This window comes from Hippopotamus amphibius, chromosome 1, assembly GCF_030028045.1.
Source record: "Hippopotamus amphibius kiboko isolate mHipAmp2 chromosome 1, mHipAmp2.hap2, whole genome shotgun sequence".
In the NCBI taxonomy this organism is placed as follows: Eukaryota; Metazoa; Chordata; class Mammalia; order Artiodactyla; family Hippopotamidae; genus Hippopotamus; species Hippopotamus amphibius.
This window is the reverse complement of record NC_080186.1, coordinates 56,706,696-56,721,949: the sequence shown is the minus strand read 5'-3', so window position 1 is coordinate 56,721,949 and position 15,254 is coordinate 56,706,696. Positions and strand designations below refer to the sequence as shown.

Genomic DNA, 15,254 nt, shown 5'->3' with positions numbered 1-15,254 from the left:
ACACCTGAAATTCAGAGTCTATTTTATGGGACCTGAAATTCTGTACAACATTTGAAAACACTAAGCATTTATACATATACAAAGTTTTAATGATACTAACATGCAAATTAACCTGATCTGTGATTATCTTTTAGAATAATACAAGTATTCTAGAGACTCTAATTCCAAGTACACTGGAAAGTGAGGAATTATAGCTTCCTCATGGCCAGCATTTAGAGAAAAGCATCCCTAGAAAATATTTCAAGCAGCCTGACATTAAAAAAAAAAAAAAAGCCATGAAACTGCACACAACCCATGGTACTATTCAGGAAGGAGCTGGTTTCCTAGTATCTAGTCGATTTCTGAGAAACTAAGTTTATCCCTGCTTTCACTTTCTACTGGTATGTGTTCAGTAAAACAGTTGCAAGTTGTCCTTAATTGACATAAGAAAACCCTTCCTCATGAGAAAAAGTAGAGGAAAGCCACAGACTTTTAATTCAGAAAATGACTAACCAGAATGTCATAGTATGAGGGTGAGTCAAAAATTATCCTCACTTTGGAGGTAGAGTTTATTTTAATTAACTTTTAGAAAAGATAAATACACCATTTTTCAACATAAGCTCCTTGCTTTTCAATGCACTTTTTGCATCTGTCAACAAGCTTTAGTATTCCCTCATTAGGCTGAGCTGCGAGCCACAAATGCATCCCTGTCTTCATTTCACCAGAAGTGAATCTTCATCCTTGTAGGGTTGCTTTCAGAGGACCAAACAGGTGAAAGTTCCATGGAGCAAGATCAGGACTATAGGGAGGATGCTTTAACACCTCAAAACAAAGTATTTGCAGAGTGTTGACAGTGTGGGCAGAAGGATGTGGATGTGCATTGTCATGGAAGATCACAACGCCCTTGGATAGCAGTCTTTTCCGTTTAATCCAACGTTTAGGCTTCAGCTTTGCCCACACTGTCACAAACCCTGTTTTAATTGCTAGAGGTACATCTGTGAACACATGTGGTCCCTGTTTTTATGAACTTGAATTTCACGTAGTCATAGGGAAAGGAGAAAAAAAAGAGAAAAAAAAAGGCAAAAAAGCAAGGTGATGGGATGGAGATTAATGTTCATGGAAGACATCAGTGAGAAGATGCCATTTAGCTGAGACCAGTAGAATAAGAAGGAACCAATCTTGCCAAGATTGGGGGTACGAAAGTTTCAGATGTAGCAAATTGCTGTACACAGACCACTAAGACAGGAGGAACCTGAGTGTGTTCCAGCAACTGAAAGACCCAGATAAATTATATTGTTCAAAGCAAGTTAAAGTGCTACTACTCAGAGACACTTTAAAAGATAATGGCAAAGAGGGGAAGAAAAGAGTGTACTTAATTCTACTTTGTTAAACTTCAGACAGTGGCTTCCAGGTGTGGAGAAACACCTACGCACATGAGATCGGGAGCGAAACTTGTAAATACCTCCCTTCCTCCTCACTTCCCTCTTCCTTCCTTCAGAAGCATTGTTCAAGGGGAGAAAAAGCATAGTGTAAGGGTAAAGAGAGTTTCAAATTCGCATCCCACCTCTATGACTTGCTGAATGAATTTGAACAGGCGTATTATTTTACCCTCCCTCAGGCCTCCTTGTTTCCACTGTAAGATGGAGACAAAGCCACTTATTCTGCATGACTGTAGTCAGGATTGAATTAGACATGTAACATATGTACCTCTTAGAAAGCAATCAGGAAATAATACGGTTACTTCTGCTACTCACTGCGCAAACATGGAAAGGCAGTATAGTGAAGTGGCTTAACAAGAGGGTTTGGAATCAAGAATGATTCAGTTCAGATTATTTACGGTGCTGTGATTTGGGACAAGACATTAAATCTTCCAGTGCCTCAGTTTCTATAAAATGGTGGGGAAATGTTTGTTATGAGATATCAGTTATTTAACCCATGTAGAGCAGTCAGCACTGAGCCTGGAACACGTGTAACACAGGAGCCTCTTCCTGTCTGTGCATTGGGTATTAAGTTCCAGGTGCTGTGTGTTCACGAATGTGTAAGATGTGTCCTTTTCCTCACCCACGGCATGGACAAATGAGGAGCCAGGTCCACTGCAAATGTGTCCGTTATTTAAAGAAATTAAACCTACAAATATGCTTCCTCATTCTAGGTTTCCCAAACTGACCCCCAATCCTGAGATATTTTCCATTATATTTAAGCATCTAATAGACACTTTTTAAAACATCAGATGGTTTCTAAGATGTCTTTCAAAAAATTAATGTGAAGGTTCTAGTTGAGAAATAGTGTCAAATTCATGTTCCCTCCTACTAGGATAGCTTCAAAAGTTCCTTTTATGTTTGAGTCATTGCTTTATTCTCAGTGCTTTCAGTTTCATATTACTCTAAATCTGTTACAGAGGTTGCTTTACTTCTTCTAACTGTCTGCTCTTTAAAGGAAATCAGGCAAGCCGCAGGACACTGGGTGGATGAAATAAAAGTCTAACCATCTAGTGAGAGAAAGAGAAGTTACAGAACCACTCCACCTAAACTGAGAAGAAAGCAGGTAAGAACTCTTCTTTTTCCTCAAAGCAGCTTTCTCTCCAATGCTAAAGCAGCCTTGCTCTGGGAAAAGGAGACTATGTTAAGATTAGTGCAGGGGTGGGAAGGGATTTTTAAGGGTTAGCTGGTTTTCTAAAAAATGACCAGCATCAAGATAGGCTGCAGCTGAACCTGACGTGCAACACGAGATCCTGGTGTTATCAGGTGGCAGCATATCCCTGGGTCATTACTGTGCTCCTGCGGAATTAGGCACCAGGGACACGGGGCTAATCTAAGAGCTTGAAATGCATTAGGATTGTCTTTCTCTTTGCTGATGTCTGTGTTGACTGGGGACACAATTAAATTACCATTGTTGTTCATACAACTTGCTCAATACTGATTCGACTGCAGCTAAGAAACTGAAAGGGTGACAAATATGTTATTTTCATGAGAAGGAATGAATAGTAAATGAGATGCAGTGGAAACAGCCACTTGACATTGTTAAAGACAAAGGAAAAACTGAAACCTAGAGTGAAAGATGTAGATTCATGAAAGCACCATACTCTTCAGTTCTACATTGGAACTTTGTTTCAAAGTGGACTTCTCCTTTTCGAAATAGTGCAGGTGCATTAGATCCAATTGCTTGGTGTCAACTCACTCCTTACCCCTTAGGAGCAGAATTCAGCCCCACCACTTTACTAAAATGCTTCCTCTTTAAAGAATCTACTGTAGTCCAGCACTAAAGGCACCATCTTTGTTTACTTCACTCTCTCCGTGCTCTCAAGGAGTTTTGATCTTGCCTTCTGGAAACTCTTCCCCTGAATTCCTTGACTTGGCACTAGGTTCATTCATCAGCTACTTGTCTGAGAGTTCTCTCTTCTTTTCAGCTTCCCCTCTCTTTTTCCGACCCATCCCTCTCTTCTCACCCCAACTCTTCCTCTTCTTCCCGCTTCTACTTCTCCTCAACAAAATGCAAAAAAGAACAAAACAGAAAACTTGGAAGTATATGGCTAGAAATAAGATATTTTCTTTCAACAACTTTCTTCTGTAGCTCTCCTGATCTTTTCATCTTTATTTCATTGTCTTTTGTTCCTTTACATACACACACACACACACACACACAAAAATATGATTTTTAGCAACATGCACTATTTGCAGTTGTGCAGTTTACCCCCACTTAGTTGGAAGCTAATTTATTTTGAAGCTGATGAATTCTAAGTTTCAGAGCCCCTATCTTCCACAAGCCCATACCAAGGTTTTGGAAGGATCCCTAGCCACACGTTTCACAAGGTCACATATTTTTATAAAATTTGCTAAAGTTCTACTTCTAGAATAGCAGTGTGAGTTCCGTGGACCTATATTCCAGTAAAGATAAGGAAAACTAGTGAGAAAAAAAAAAAACATATTTAAGATCACTGGAAATTGTTCAGAGACATATATCAAGTGATAACATTTATTCATGAAATTCTTTATTCATAGTAAGAATTAGTAATAAATAAATACTGAATTTCTCACACTTAGCCAGGATGTACAACAAATCTCTCTGAATCCTATTCTATTTTACATTTAATGTCTAGTATAAATTTTTAAATGAGAATCCAAAAGGGAAGTTTTCCATGGTAAACTAAATGGAAGATTTTGTTCATGAGGGTGGTTGAATGTTGATAAGTCACTGTCATATCAATGTTTTTAATGGACTACTTTGCTAATACTTCTGTAACTTTCTAAAATGTCTTTCCCTCATCTATCTCACTGTTGACACAAAACTTGGTCATGTTGGGGGATTTTATGATTCCTCCTTCTGAATGCAAAATAACCTGGTGAAAGCTCTTGATCTGTTTAGACTGGAAATTCTAATTCATGCCATCTTGTCCCTTGCAGACAAGGGAACATGGCCTCAGAGACCCACATGTCAGGCCCAGAGTGCCTCATTGAGAACACTAACGGGAGACTGTTGGTTAATCCGAAAGCTCTGAAGATCCTGTCTGCCATTAAGCAGCCCGTTGTGGTGGTGGCTATCGTGGGCCCCTACCGCACTGGCAAATCCTACCTGATGAACAAGCTGGCTGGGAAGAACAAGGGTGAGTGGCACCGGCAAAGCCCAGCCAAGTCCCTTCTGTCCACCCGCACTCCCAGCATGGAGGACAGTGATGTGGGGAGAGGAACTTAGAGACCTGCGAGGAATATTGAAAGCTAACTTTCAGTTTACGGTTATCTTCGCTATGACCTGAAAGAACTGGCTCACCACTCTTTGCACTTTGCCTTAGTCTCTCCTTTAAAAGCATAAATTGTTCCTTTCCTAGACAAACTAATGCAGTAATGAAAAATAAGTAATGTATGTAACAATAAATTACAAGACATTCACAAAAATGTTCATGTAGTTAGAGCAAGTTTCCACTGATCTTTAAGATTTAAAAAATATTTAAAACTGTGTTGGTTATTTCCTTTTTCTTTTCTATTCGCTAACTGTTGTAAGATACACATAACGTAAAATTTACCGCTGTTATCATTTTTAAAAATTCTGTGGCATTAAGTAAATTCACACTATTGTATAAACATCACCAACATCCATCTCCTTAAGTTTCCCCCAACAGAAACGCTGTACCCCAATAAACAATAATGCCCCAGCCTTTGACAACCACCATTCTACACTGTCTATATATTTGACTGGTCTAGGAATCTCATATAAGGGAAATCATACATTATTGGTCCTTTCATGATTACCTTATTTCACTTAGCATAACATCTTCAAGGTTCATCAGTGTTGTAGATGTGTCAAAATTCTCTTCCTTTTTAAGGCTAAATAATTGTATGTGCATACTGATTTGTTTATCCATTCATCTGTTGATGGGCATTTGGGTTGCTTCCACATTTTGGCTATTATGAATAATGTTACTAAGAACATGGGTATACAGATATCTGCTCAAGTCCCTGCTTTCACTTCTTTTGGGTATATACCACGAAGTGGAGTAGCATTGACATATATACACTACCAAATGTAAAATTGGGAAGCAACTGCATAACAGAGGGAGATCAACTCGATGATTGGTGATGACCTAGAGGAATGGGATACGGAGGGTGGGAGGGAGGCTCAAAGGGAGGGGATATGGGGATATATGTAAAAATACAGCTGATTCACTTTGTTGTAGAGCATAAAATAGCACAACAGTGTAAAGCAATTATACTTCAATAAACATGGGGGGGGGGAAGGAAAAACAAAGAAGTGGAATTGCTGGATCATATGATAATTCTATGTTTAATTTTTTAAGAAATCACCATTTTGTTTTCCACAGAAACCATCTTACCTTCCCACAAGTAACACACAGTGGTTCTAATTTCTCCACATTCTCACCAACACTTGTTATTTTTTGATTTTTTGATAGTGGCCATTCTAATGGGTGTGAAGTAGTATCTCATTGTGGGTTTTTTTAAAATAAAAATTCTTTAATATTATCAAATTCCTTCAGTGTTAAATTTTCCAATTTCCTTATAAATATCAGTTAATTTTCAGGATTCACATAAGATCTAAACTATGTTACGCTGCTTTTTTTTTTGAGTACAGTTGATTTACAATATTGTGTTAGTTTCAGGTGTACAGCCATGTGATTCAGTTATACATATATTTTTCAGATTATTTTCCACTACAGGTTGTTACAAGATATTGTGGTTTTGCTTTGTACTTCCCTAATGACTAGTGATGTTGAGCATATTTTCACGTGTTTATTGGTCTTTTGAATAATTTCTTTGGAGAAATGTCTATTCAAGTCCTTTGCTCATTTTTTAATTGGGTTGATCTTTAATTTGCTTATTTGTGTTGCATTGTAGGACTTCTTCATGTATACTCGATATCAATCCTTTATCAGATTCCCAACTAGCTAATATTTCCTCCCATTCTGTGTGTTACCTATTTAACTCTGTTAATAGTTTCCTTTCACAAAAAAGTTTTAACGTTGATGAAGTCTAACATGTCATTTTTATTGTTGTTGTTTATGTTTTTGGTATTATATCTAAGAAATCATTGTCAAATCCAATATTGTGAAGTTTTTCTCCTTTGTTTTCTTCTAGGAGTGTCATGTAGGTCTTTGATCCATTTTGGTTAATTTTTGTAGAAGGAAAGCTTTCTGTCTTTCACCACTGAGTATAATGTTGGCAGTGGGTTTTTTATATGACCTTTATCATGTTGAGATAGTTTCCTTCTATTTCTAGTTTATTGATTCTTTTTATCATGAAAATATTGAGTCTTTTCATGTATTTGCTATTCTAATTTCCCTGCTTCTTTGATTGTAAGTAAGATTAATACTGGTTGTGGTTTGGGTTCTCTCTCCTAAACTTGATTTTGTTAACTTTCATCTAAATTTCCAACACCACCTGATATTAAAACGCCACCCTCTCTTCTCCCCCACCCCCTTGCAGGCTTCTCTCTGGGCTCCACGGTGCAGTCTCACACGAAGGGCATCTGGATGTGGTGTGTGCCTCATCCCAAGAAGCCAAACCGTACTCTAGTTCTGCTTGACACTGAGGGCCTAGGGGATGTGGAGAAGGTAAGGACTGAGGATTCAAATTTGAACGAAACCCCTCATGTCTGAATATTCTCTACAAGTATTTAATTTTTTTTTTAATATGACCTTGCACTTAACCAGGTTTTTTCATTTCTGTTTACATGCCATGAGACCCAATTCAGCAACCAGAGGGCAGGAAAATATTCATAAGGTAGAATGCTAGAAGAAGACCATAGCGGTCAGTAGACAGTATTCTAATTATTAAAAGGCTGTAAGCTAAGCCAGTTAACCCTGGATAAAGGGAGTACAAATAAATTCAACGTAACGAATCTTATGCTGCAAAGAACGTTTGTTAAGGATTTACGTTCTTAAGTCTCATACCTTGACTTTAAATTTAAAGTCTCTCAGTAACTCAGTGACCTTAGCAAATTATTTGACCTCTTCTAACCTCAGCTTTCCGATCTGTAAAACAGATGTACTAGATCTACATTTGCCTCACAATATTGTTTTAAGTATTTAAAAGATAAGTAACGGAAAGCATTAGATGCAAAACCATTGCTCAGTGAGATAGATACATATATTATTACGTTTACATTAAGGCAATTGTTCTGTAAAAATAAAAAGAAAAGTTTAAATTTAAATTATATTTAAGTCCTTAGAATACCCACCAACAAGGACTGTTTGCAATTATCTACCAATGATCATAAGAGGGGCTAGTGAGAATCAGGCTAAACCAAAATCACTAATCAGAAAACTATTCAAAGTTCCAGTCCTACTAATAATCATTTTTGTTTGGATTTGGTTTTCTCATAGAGGTCGTTAGTCTAAAAAACACTCTAATTAAATGAGCATTCTTTTACTACTGCCGATCTGGAAAGTGCCATAAGAATGAAACATAATCCTGGTTCAAATGTGCTCTGATTTCCAGGGCGACAACCAGAATGACTCCTGGATCTTTGCTCTAGCAATACTCCTGAGCAGCACTTTTGTGTACAACAGTATGGGAACCATCAACCAGCAGGCCATGGACCAACTGCAGTATCCTTTTCGGGTTCCAAACAGCATGAAAGTCAGAAGGGAGACCAATATTTAAAAAAAAAAAAAAAACAGCTGCCTAACTGTGAATCCTGGTGAATAAAGCACAAAAAGAGAAACATTAAAAAATAATTCAAGGGCAGGGGAAAAATCTTACATATCAGTACCTACTGAAGAATTGATACTTGGGTTAAGAACAAAGGCAAAACAAAGGTTTTGTATGTGGAACTAATGTAGGATCGGGGCACTGTTCTTTCATGCCAGTTTTCCTTAACTTGCTACTCAGCTATGTGACGGAACTCACAGATAGAATTAGGGCAAAATCCTCACCTGACGTGGATGGGTTTGAGGATTCAGCTGACTTTGTGAGCTTCTTTCCAGACTTTGTGTGGACACTGAGGGATTTCTCCCTAGACTTGGAAGCAGATGGGCAATCCATCACAGCAGACGAGTACCTGCAGAATTCACTCAAGCTTAGGAAAGGTCAGGAGACTTAGAGGTGGTAAATGGGATGACAAAACACGGAAAACTATCATTCTTTCGTTTTCTATCAGCTGTTTTCTTATATCTATGGTTTTTATTTCTTCTCAGGGGGCGATTACTAAGAATTCATGCTTGTTTACTAACTGAATTAATAGATTCAATTTTAAATTATTTTCTCCCTGTTCTAAGAACAAGTTTCTTTTTCTTTCACCTTTCCCTGTGCTGTGATTAGATTGATATTATCTCCCTGCCTAGGGCTTGTGATGCTGTAATTAACTGAAGAATATGGAGTAGAATAGGTCATTTATTGGAAGAAAATAAATAAAAGCATGAACCGTGCACTAGTCTAGAGGTTGGTAAAGGATGGCCCACAGGCAAATAATGTCTAATTCAGCCTACCAGCTGGTTTGGTAAATAAGGTTTTATTGGAATAATGCTATGCCCATTCATTTATAGATTGTCTATGCCTGCGTTCATGCTACAATAATAGAACTGAGTACTTGGAAAAGAGACCATCTGGCTTGCAAAGCCTGAAATATTTACTGTTTGGCCCTTTATGGAGAAAGTTTGCAAGCACCTATATTAGGCAAATTCTTTTTACCTTCCTCCAGGTACCAATCAAAAAGATAAAAATTTTAATCTGCCTCGACTCTGTATCCGGCAGTTCTTCCCAAACAAGAAATGCTTTATCTTTGATCGGCCCACTAGTAGGAAGAAACTGGGCCAGCTTGAGGAACTGTGTGATGATGATCTGGACTCCGAATTTGTGCAACAAGCTGCAGTCTTCTGTTCCTACATCTTCAGCAATTCCAAAACGAAAACTCTTTCAGGAGACGTCAAAGTCAATGGACCTCGTGAGTCCTCTTCCCAGTCTCTACTCTCACTGTTAAGACTAAAGGATGGTGTAATAACATCCACCTGGCTTCAGCTCTGAAAAATGCACACCTACTGCTATTATTGCGCTGAATTCAAGATGGCAGCAACACATCTAACAGGTTTTATTAGTCAAATTTCTTAGGTGAGAAAAGATAGAAAAGGCTAAAGAAAAAAAGAGCTTAAAATTGTCCTAGTAAACTGGACCTGCCCTGTCCAATATGGTTGTCTATGGAAAAGTGCAGCTATCAAAATTTAAATGTAAATGAATTAAAATCAGGGAAATTTAACATTATGATCACACAGCTATGTCTCAAGGGCTCACAGCTACACGTGTCTAGTGGCTACCACACTGGACAGAACATACAAAACATTTCCACCATCACAGAAAGTTGTCCAGAACTTTGCCAGAATAAACAAAAGGACTCCTTTTGATTTGTTCCACAAATATTAATTAAATGTTTCCCATGGACCTACCAGGGCTCATGATACAGACATAAATGAGAGGGATATGGTTTCTGTCCTAACAGTGCTTGGGGGTGAAGTGAATACACTCAATAAACACAGGCCTAGGCGATCTAGAACAGATGTTCTCAACCTTTGATGTGCATATGTACCACCTGAGGTTCCTGCCAGACATGAGGGTCTAAGTCAGTGGAACTGGGGCAGAGGCTGAGAGTCTGCATTTTTAGCCAGTTTGCAGGTGATGCTGAGGACACTGATGCTGTAAGGCAAATGGTTGGTAATAGACATCATCAGAATTACACAGAATAGAAAGTTTCCTCACTCCACCTATAATAAACATCATCATTTGTTCTCTATTTGCAGGTCTAGAGACCCTGGTGCAGACCTATGTCAATGCCATCAGTAGTGGGGATGTGCCCTGCATGGAGAATGCAGTCCTGGCCTTAGCCGAGATTGAGAACTCAGCCGCAGTGCAAAAGGCCATTGCCCACTATGACCAGCAGATGGGCCAGAAGCTGCAGCTGCCCACGGAAACCCTCCAGGAGCTGCTGGACCTGCACAGGGCCAGTGAGAAGGAGGCCATTGAAGTCTTCATGAAGAGGTCCTTCAAAGATATAGACCATGTATTTCAAAAAGAACTAGGGGTAATTTTTTTCTTAAATTTACTAGGATTAGGCTCTTGGAAAGTAAAGTACTATTAGAAAATGAAACGGGTGCTCAGTTTGAGAAAAGCAATTTTTACTAGACTTTTAAATGGTGACAAACACTATGTGTTATTATCACAAGAGGAAGAAATTCTTATTGGTATACTTTATTAGGATGCATTGAAACTTTTTTCTTTCATGAATAAATAATCTTCCCTATAATTTCATTACATGCATGTAAGTAACAATCAGAGCTTCTAATCAAATGACATGCTCACTGTTATCAGACTCATTGATATTCTGGCCAAAATCAAAGAAAATTTTAGTCTTAGTTACCATGAACAGGCTTATGTTGAGCCACATTTATTTCATGTGCAATCACTGCTCCAGTTTGAAAATCACCTCCAAAGGTATAGCATAAAGCTAGTAATCTCTGCTCTGAAGGTCACCCCCATGGTGAAAGGGACTTGTGTAGAAAGGCAGGATCAGGAGGAAGGATATGGTTTTGCTGAGGGCCTCTAAGTTCTTCTAGGGGGTCACAGACCTTTTTTATTTTCACTTTTATGAGAAGTCTTTCCAAAAATTCTGAGATCAACTTAACATCTTTTCACTATTCTTTTTACTTCTTATTTTTTACATTAAAGGCCCAACTAGACAAAAAGCGAGATGGCTTTTGTGACCAGAATCTTAAAGCATCATCAGATCATTGCTCAGCTTTACTTAAGGATATTTTTGGTCCTCTAGAAGAAGGTGTGAGACAGGGGATTTATTCTAAACCAGGAGGCTATCGCCTCTTCATTGAGAAGATACAAGAGCTGAAGAAAAAGTATCTTGAGCAGCCCAGGAAGGGAATACAGGTAACCAAAATTAATTCTGGGAAGCTGCTGACATGCCCCTTGAAACAGCAGTGTGACCAAGTGTATTGCACACAGATGCGTAATTACAGAACTGACAGGATTCATGCTCTCATTCCAAAAACACATACTGGGAGTCTGTTATACCAGATATATCCTATCTGCTCATCCAAGAGACTGCACTCAGGTAACAACCGAGGTATAAATTGGGCCATCAGATATATCCAAAATTTCAAGTAATGTCATCATTTATCTCTCTGCCTGTTGCGCCCCTCAACCCCACACTTTCCTCCCTCCCACTCTCCCTCCACCCGCTTTCTTCTGATCTGCTTTTGCCATGATGGCTTCATTCTCCAACAAGCTCACCCCATGTGGGACCACAGCACCAACAGCTCCAAAATTAGAGCCCTCAGTCTAAAAGAACAGAAAATCACTATTTATATCTATATCAATCTCTTATAAAGGATTCTGCTCAGGACAGTGTCATGCTTGGGCAGCCTGGAACATGTGCTCAACCCAGTGACAGGGAATCCTGACCACCAGGCACGCCCGGGCCAAGAGGAGCAATTCCTAGAGGGAAAGATGGTGGGCAAATAGGAATAAGTGCTTACAGCCATTTCCTCTTACTAACCCCATTTTTTCTGGGTCCTAGGCTGAAGAGATTCTTCAGGTCTACTTGAAGTCCAAGGAGTCTGTAATGGATGCAATTCTACAGACAGACCAGACTCTCTCAGAGAAGGAAAAGTTGATTGAAGGTGAGGAGCGAGTCAAGAGACTAGATAGCCTCGAAAGATCTTGAAAGCGCTAACTATTCATCTGGGTGAACACAGAACCCTTAAACTATAGCAAGATGAGAAAAAAAAATGCCTTTTACTTGCTAAAGTCATTTCTGAGTAGGGTGTATGCAGTCAGTAGCAACAGTGACAGGTAAGTGTACATGGAAGAAAGGAGCAAAATGGTCATCCACATACATTTTTCTTTTCCTTTTCCTCCTGACAGTGGAACGCGTGAAAGCTGAATCTGCACAGGCTGCAGCAAAAATGCTGCAGGAAATGCAAACAAAGAACCAGCAGATGATGGAACAGAAAGAAAAGAGTTACCAGGAACATGTGAAACAACTGACTGAGAAGATGGAGAAGGATAGGGTCCAGTTGCTGAAAGAGCAAGAGAGAACTCTCGCTCTCAAACTTCAGGTATTTAATTGCATCACCTTGAGATTCCTGTTATTCTGTTTTCTCCCCACTCTCCCTGTTCACAAGCGTGGCATGGCAGTGAGAACATGAAGCCCAGAAGAAGGACCTTGCTTGCCCACTTGTACTTTTCAATCTCTATCTGCTGGCCTGAAATGGCCCCTACAATGTCTGGTTGTTAAAAGCTTTTATTTGCAGTTAGTCACACCAAGTCCTTTAGCATTATACCTGCCAATCATGGTAGCTATTATCTGCTAGGCATTATAAAAAAGGTCTTATCCACATCTCTTGCTTAGTACTATATGAAGCAAAAACCGCTATGTTCTCATTGCTTAGGATATGAAACAGAGTTTCAGAGGAGACTAAATTAACTTTTATAGCATGACAGTGCTTAGGAAGATATCTGAACTGTCTTCATCACTTAGAGGCATCCACAAATATTTTCTCTGTCAGACCTGGTATGACTTTTAGCTCCAAGAGAACCTTCATAAGCAGAAGGACTCCTTAACTCTCACACCATTGTGTCAGTCTGTCACTCCTACCAGTTTTCTATGCCCTGCTCCTAGTGTGTGTTGAGTTGGGAATTGTGTGCAGAGATCCAGTATGATCAGTCCGGGGCCCTGATTCCCTTACCTATATTTTGCTTCCCTTGCCACCAAGTTGTGGAAGCTTGGATCAAATTCCCTGATCTAAGATTAAGACACTGCAACAGATTTTGAAAATTCTTCATTTATTTCTGTGTTACATGTGTATGTTTGAGTATAAAAAACTCAAAATGTATAGATAAGATTTGAAACCAAATTTTTCATCAAGATTGCCCACAAAGTCTGTGTACAATTAATGGGATAAAACATTAAGACTGGTAGTTTAGGTTCAGCAACATATTGGGAGATATAACCCCCAAATCTTTCTTAACTCAAGGAGACTCAGAAAAAGTAATCACAGAGCTGGAAGGCCCAAGAGAAAGTATAATGAAATTAATGGTAGAGAACATTTCAAGAAGAAATTAAATATTTTTTAAAAATCTATGAATGTGGAAACTAGATAGAAGTTAGAGATTTACTTAATGCTACACGTTATTCAGCCGCCACTTGCACTTTTTTAGGAACAGGCCCAACTACTACAGGAAGGATTCCAAGAAAAGAACACACGACTTCATCAAGAAATAAAGAATCTCAAGAAGAAGATGCAAGAACGAAACAATTATTGTTCCCTAAGCTAAAGAACTAAAGAATAGAGCTTTTCTGGTCACTCATCTGACGTATTAATCAAGCAGTTTAAAATTAAGAAAAATGTCACCACACTTGCTAATATTTACGTTTTGCATTTTTACTATACTAAAAATTTGCAAAGACATGCAGTACTATATTGTAATCATGTCCATCTACCTCACAATATTGTAAACTGTGTAACAAGATGCATTTTACCTCTGTGCCAACCCAGGAGGTATCAAAATCTGGTACCATCCTGGAGCTTCTTCTTCCAGATGACCACTACCTGGACAAGTGGATACTGAGTAAAGTCTCAGATTAAAGACTTGGGACATAGTTGGTCATGAGTTTGGCCAAGTGCACAACAGTTTCCAATTTCAAGGTCAACCATTCTAGCTTCTTAGTGAAGACAGTATACAGTGTCCCATTGTTTCAAGACTGCACAGTCTGTCAGCAATGATGTGATTCCTGGCACTGGGAATGGGCAGTGCTTACTGGTGAATTCTAAGCGAAAGCAAATCACCTTATATAGTGATGTAGAAACTCTACAGAGTTTCCATAGGAAGATGGGAGAAACCATTAGCATGAGTATGAGTTGGATCATAAATCAATGGGCTAAAGAAGGAAACTTTCCCTTCTTGCTCAATTCACCCAGATTATAACTTTAATGGGGCTCTTTAGAACTTTAGGTAAGTGACATTGGACTAAACATAGTAACGTGATGACAATTATACATGGTGTGTTTGTAGCAATTTATAATTTGTAAAGATGAACTTGAAATGATGACAGATAATGTGCTAGAAAACTGAGCTAAATTTATTATTTGATTGTTTATAACCCTAAAGTTTAGGCTATATTTTCCCAATTCTTAAGAGTCATATTTGAAAGCCTGCTTATTTTCCCCAAAGAGACTATGGGTTGTTTTTTACTTTTTTTGACCAGTAAGATAATGCTCTTGATATTACTTACAATAGACTTTGTCACAATTGTCAAAAGTCCTGGGTATGTGGTTGAAATTTCTTAAAGTGATTAAGAATTATTTTTAATCTGGATATAAATTATGCCTTATTGAAGTTTACATTTCTGATTTTTTAAAGTTTTTAACCAGAAAAATAAGGTTTTAGTTTATATAGCTATGGTTGGCTAACTTTACTGTAAAAGATGGGATAGTAACTATTGATGGCTTTGTGAGCCATATGGTCTCTGACTCTGCCACTGAATGCTGCCATAAAGCAGTCATTGATGAAACATAAATGGATGGGCATGGCTGTGTTCCAAGAATACACTGTTTTCAAAAACAGGTGGCACTCAGAAGCCATAGTTTGCAGACTCTTGCTTTATATACTAGAAACATTAGTCAAAGTTCTATGCACCTGCCTTATGTTCCTTGCATTTGTAAGGAACATACAAATTAGATTGTATATGTTAGCATCTTGAAAAGATTATGCAGTGTTTCAAAATATTACATAATGAGAGAAAAGCAGGGAAGCAGCTAATGCCAC

At 38.5% G+C, this 15,254-nt stretch overlaps 1 protein-coding gene across 1 annotated transcript; it reads left to right on the top strand.

Moving 5' to 3' along the window:
- The first annotated feature begins 2,430 nt into the window (after positions 1 to 2,430).
- LOC130839590 (guanylate-binding protein 1-like) lies at positions 2,431 to 13,836 on the top strand. Its single transcript, XM_057713833.1, has 11 exons — positions 2,431 to 2,523; positions 4,380 to 4,579; positions 6,912 to 7,039; positions 7,926 to 8,035; positions 8,319 to 8,515; positions 9,127 to 9,369; positions 10,217 to 10,497; positions 11,142 to 11,354; positions 12,004 to 12,106; positions 12,351 to 12,544; positions 13,647 to 13,836. Exons 2-11 carry the CDS (start codon positions 4,390 to 4,392, stop codon positions 13,761 to 13,763), a joined length of 1,776 nt encoding a protein of 591 aa, XP_057569816.1. The 5' UTR covers positions 2,431 to 2,523; positions 4,380 to 4,389; the 3' UTR covers positions 13,764 to 13,836.
- The last annotated feature ends 1,418 nt before the right edge of the window (positions 13,837 to 15,254 follow it).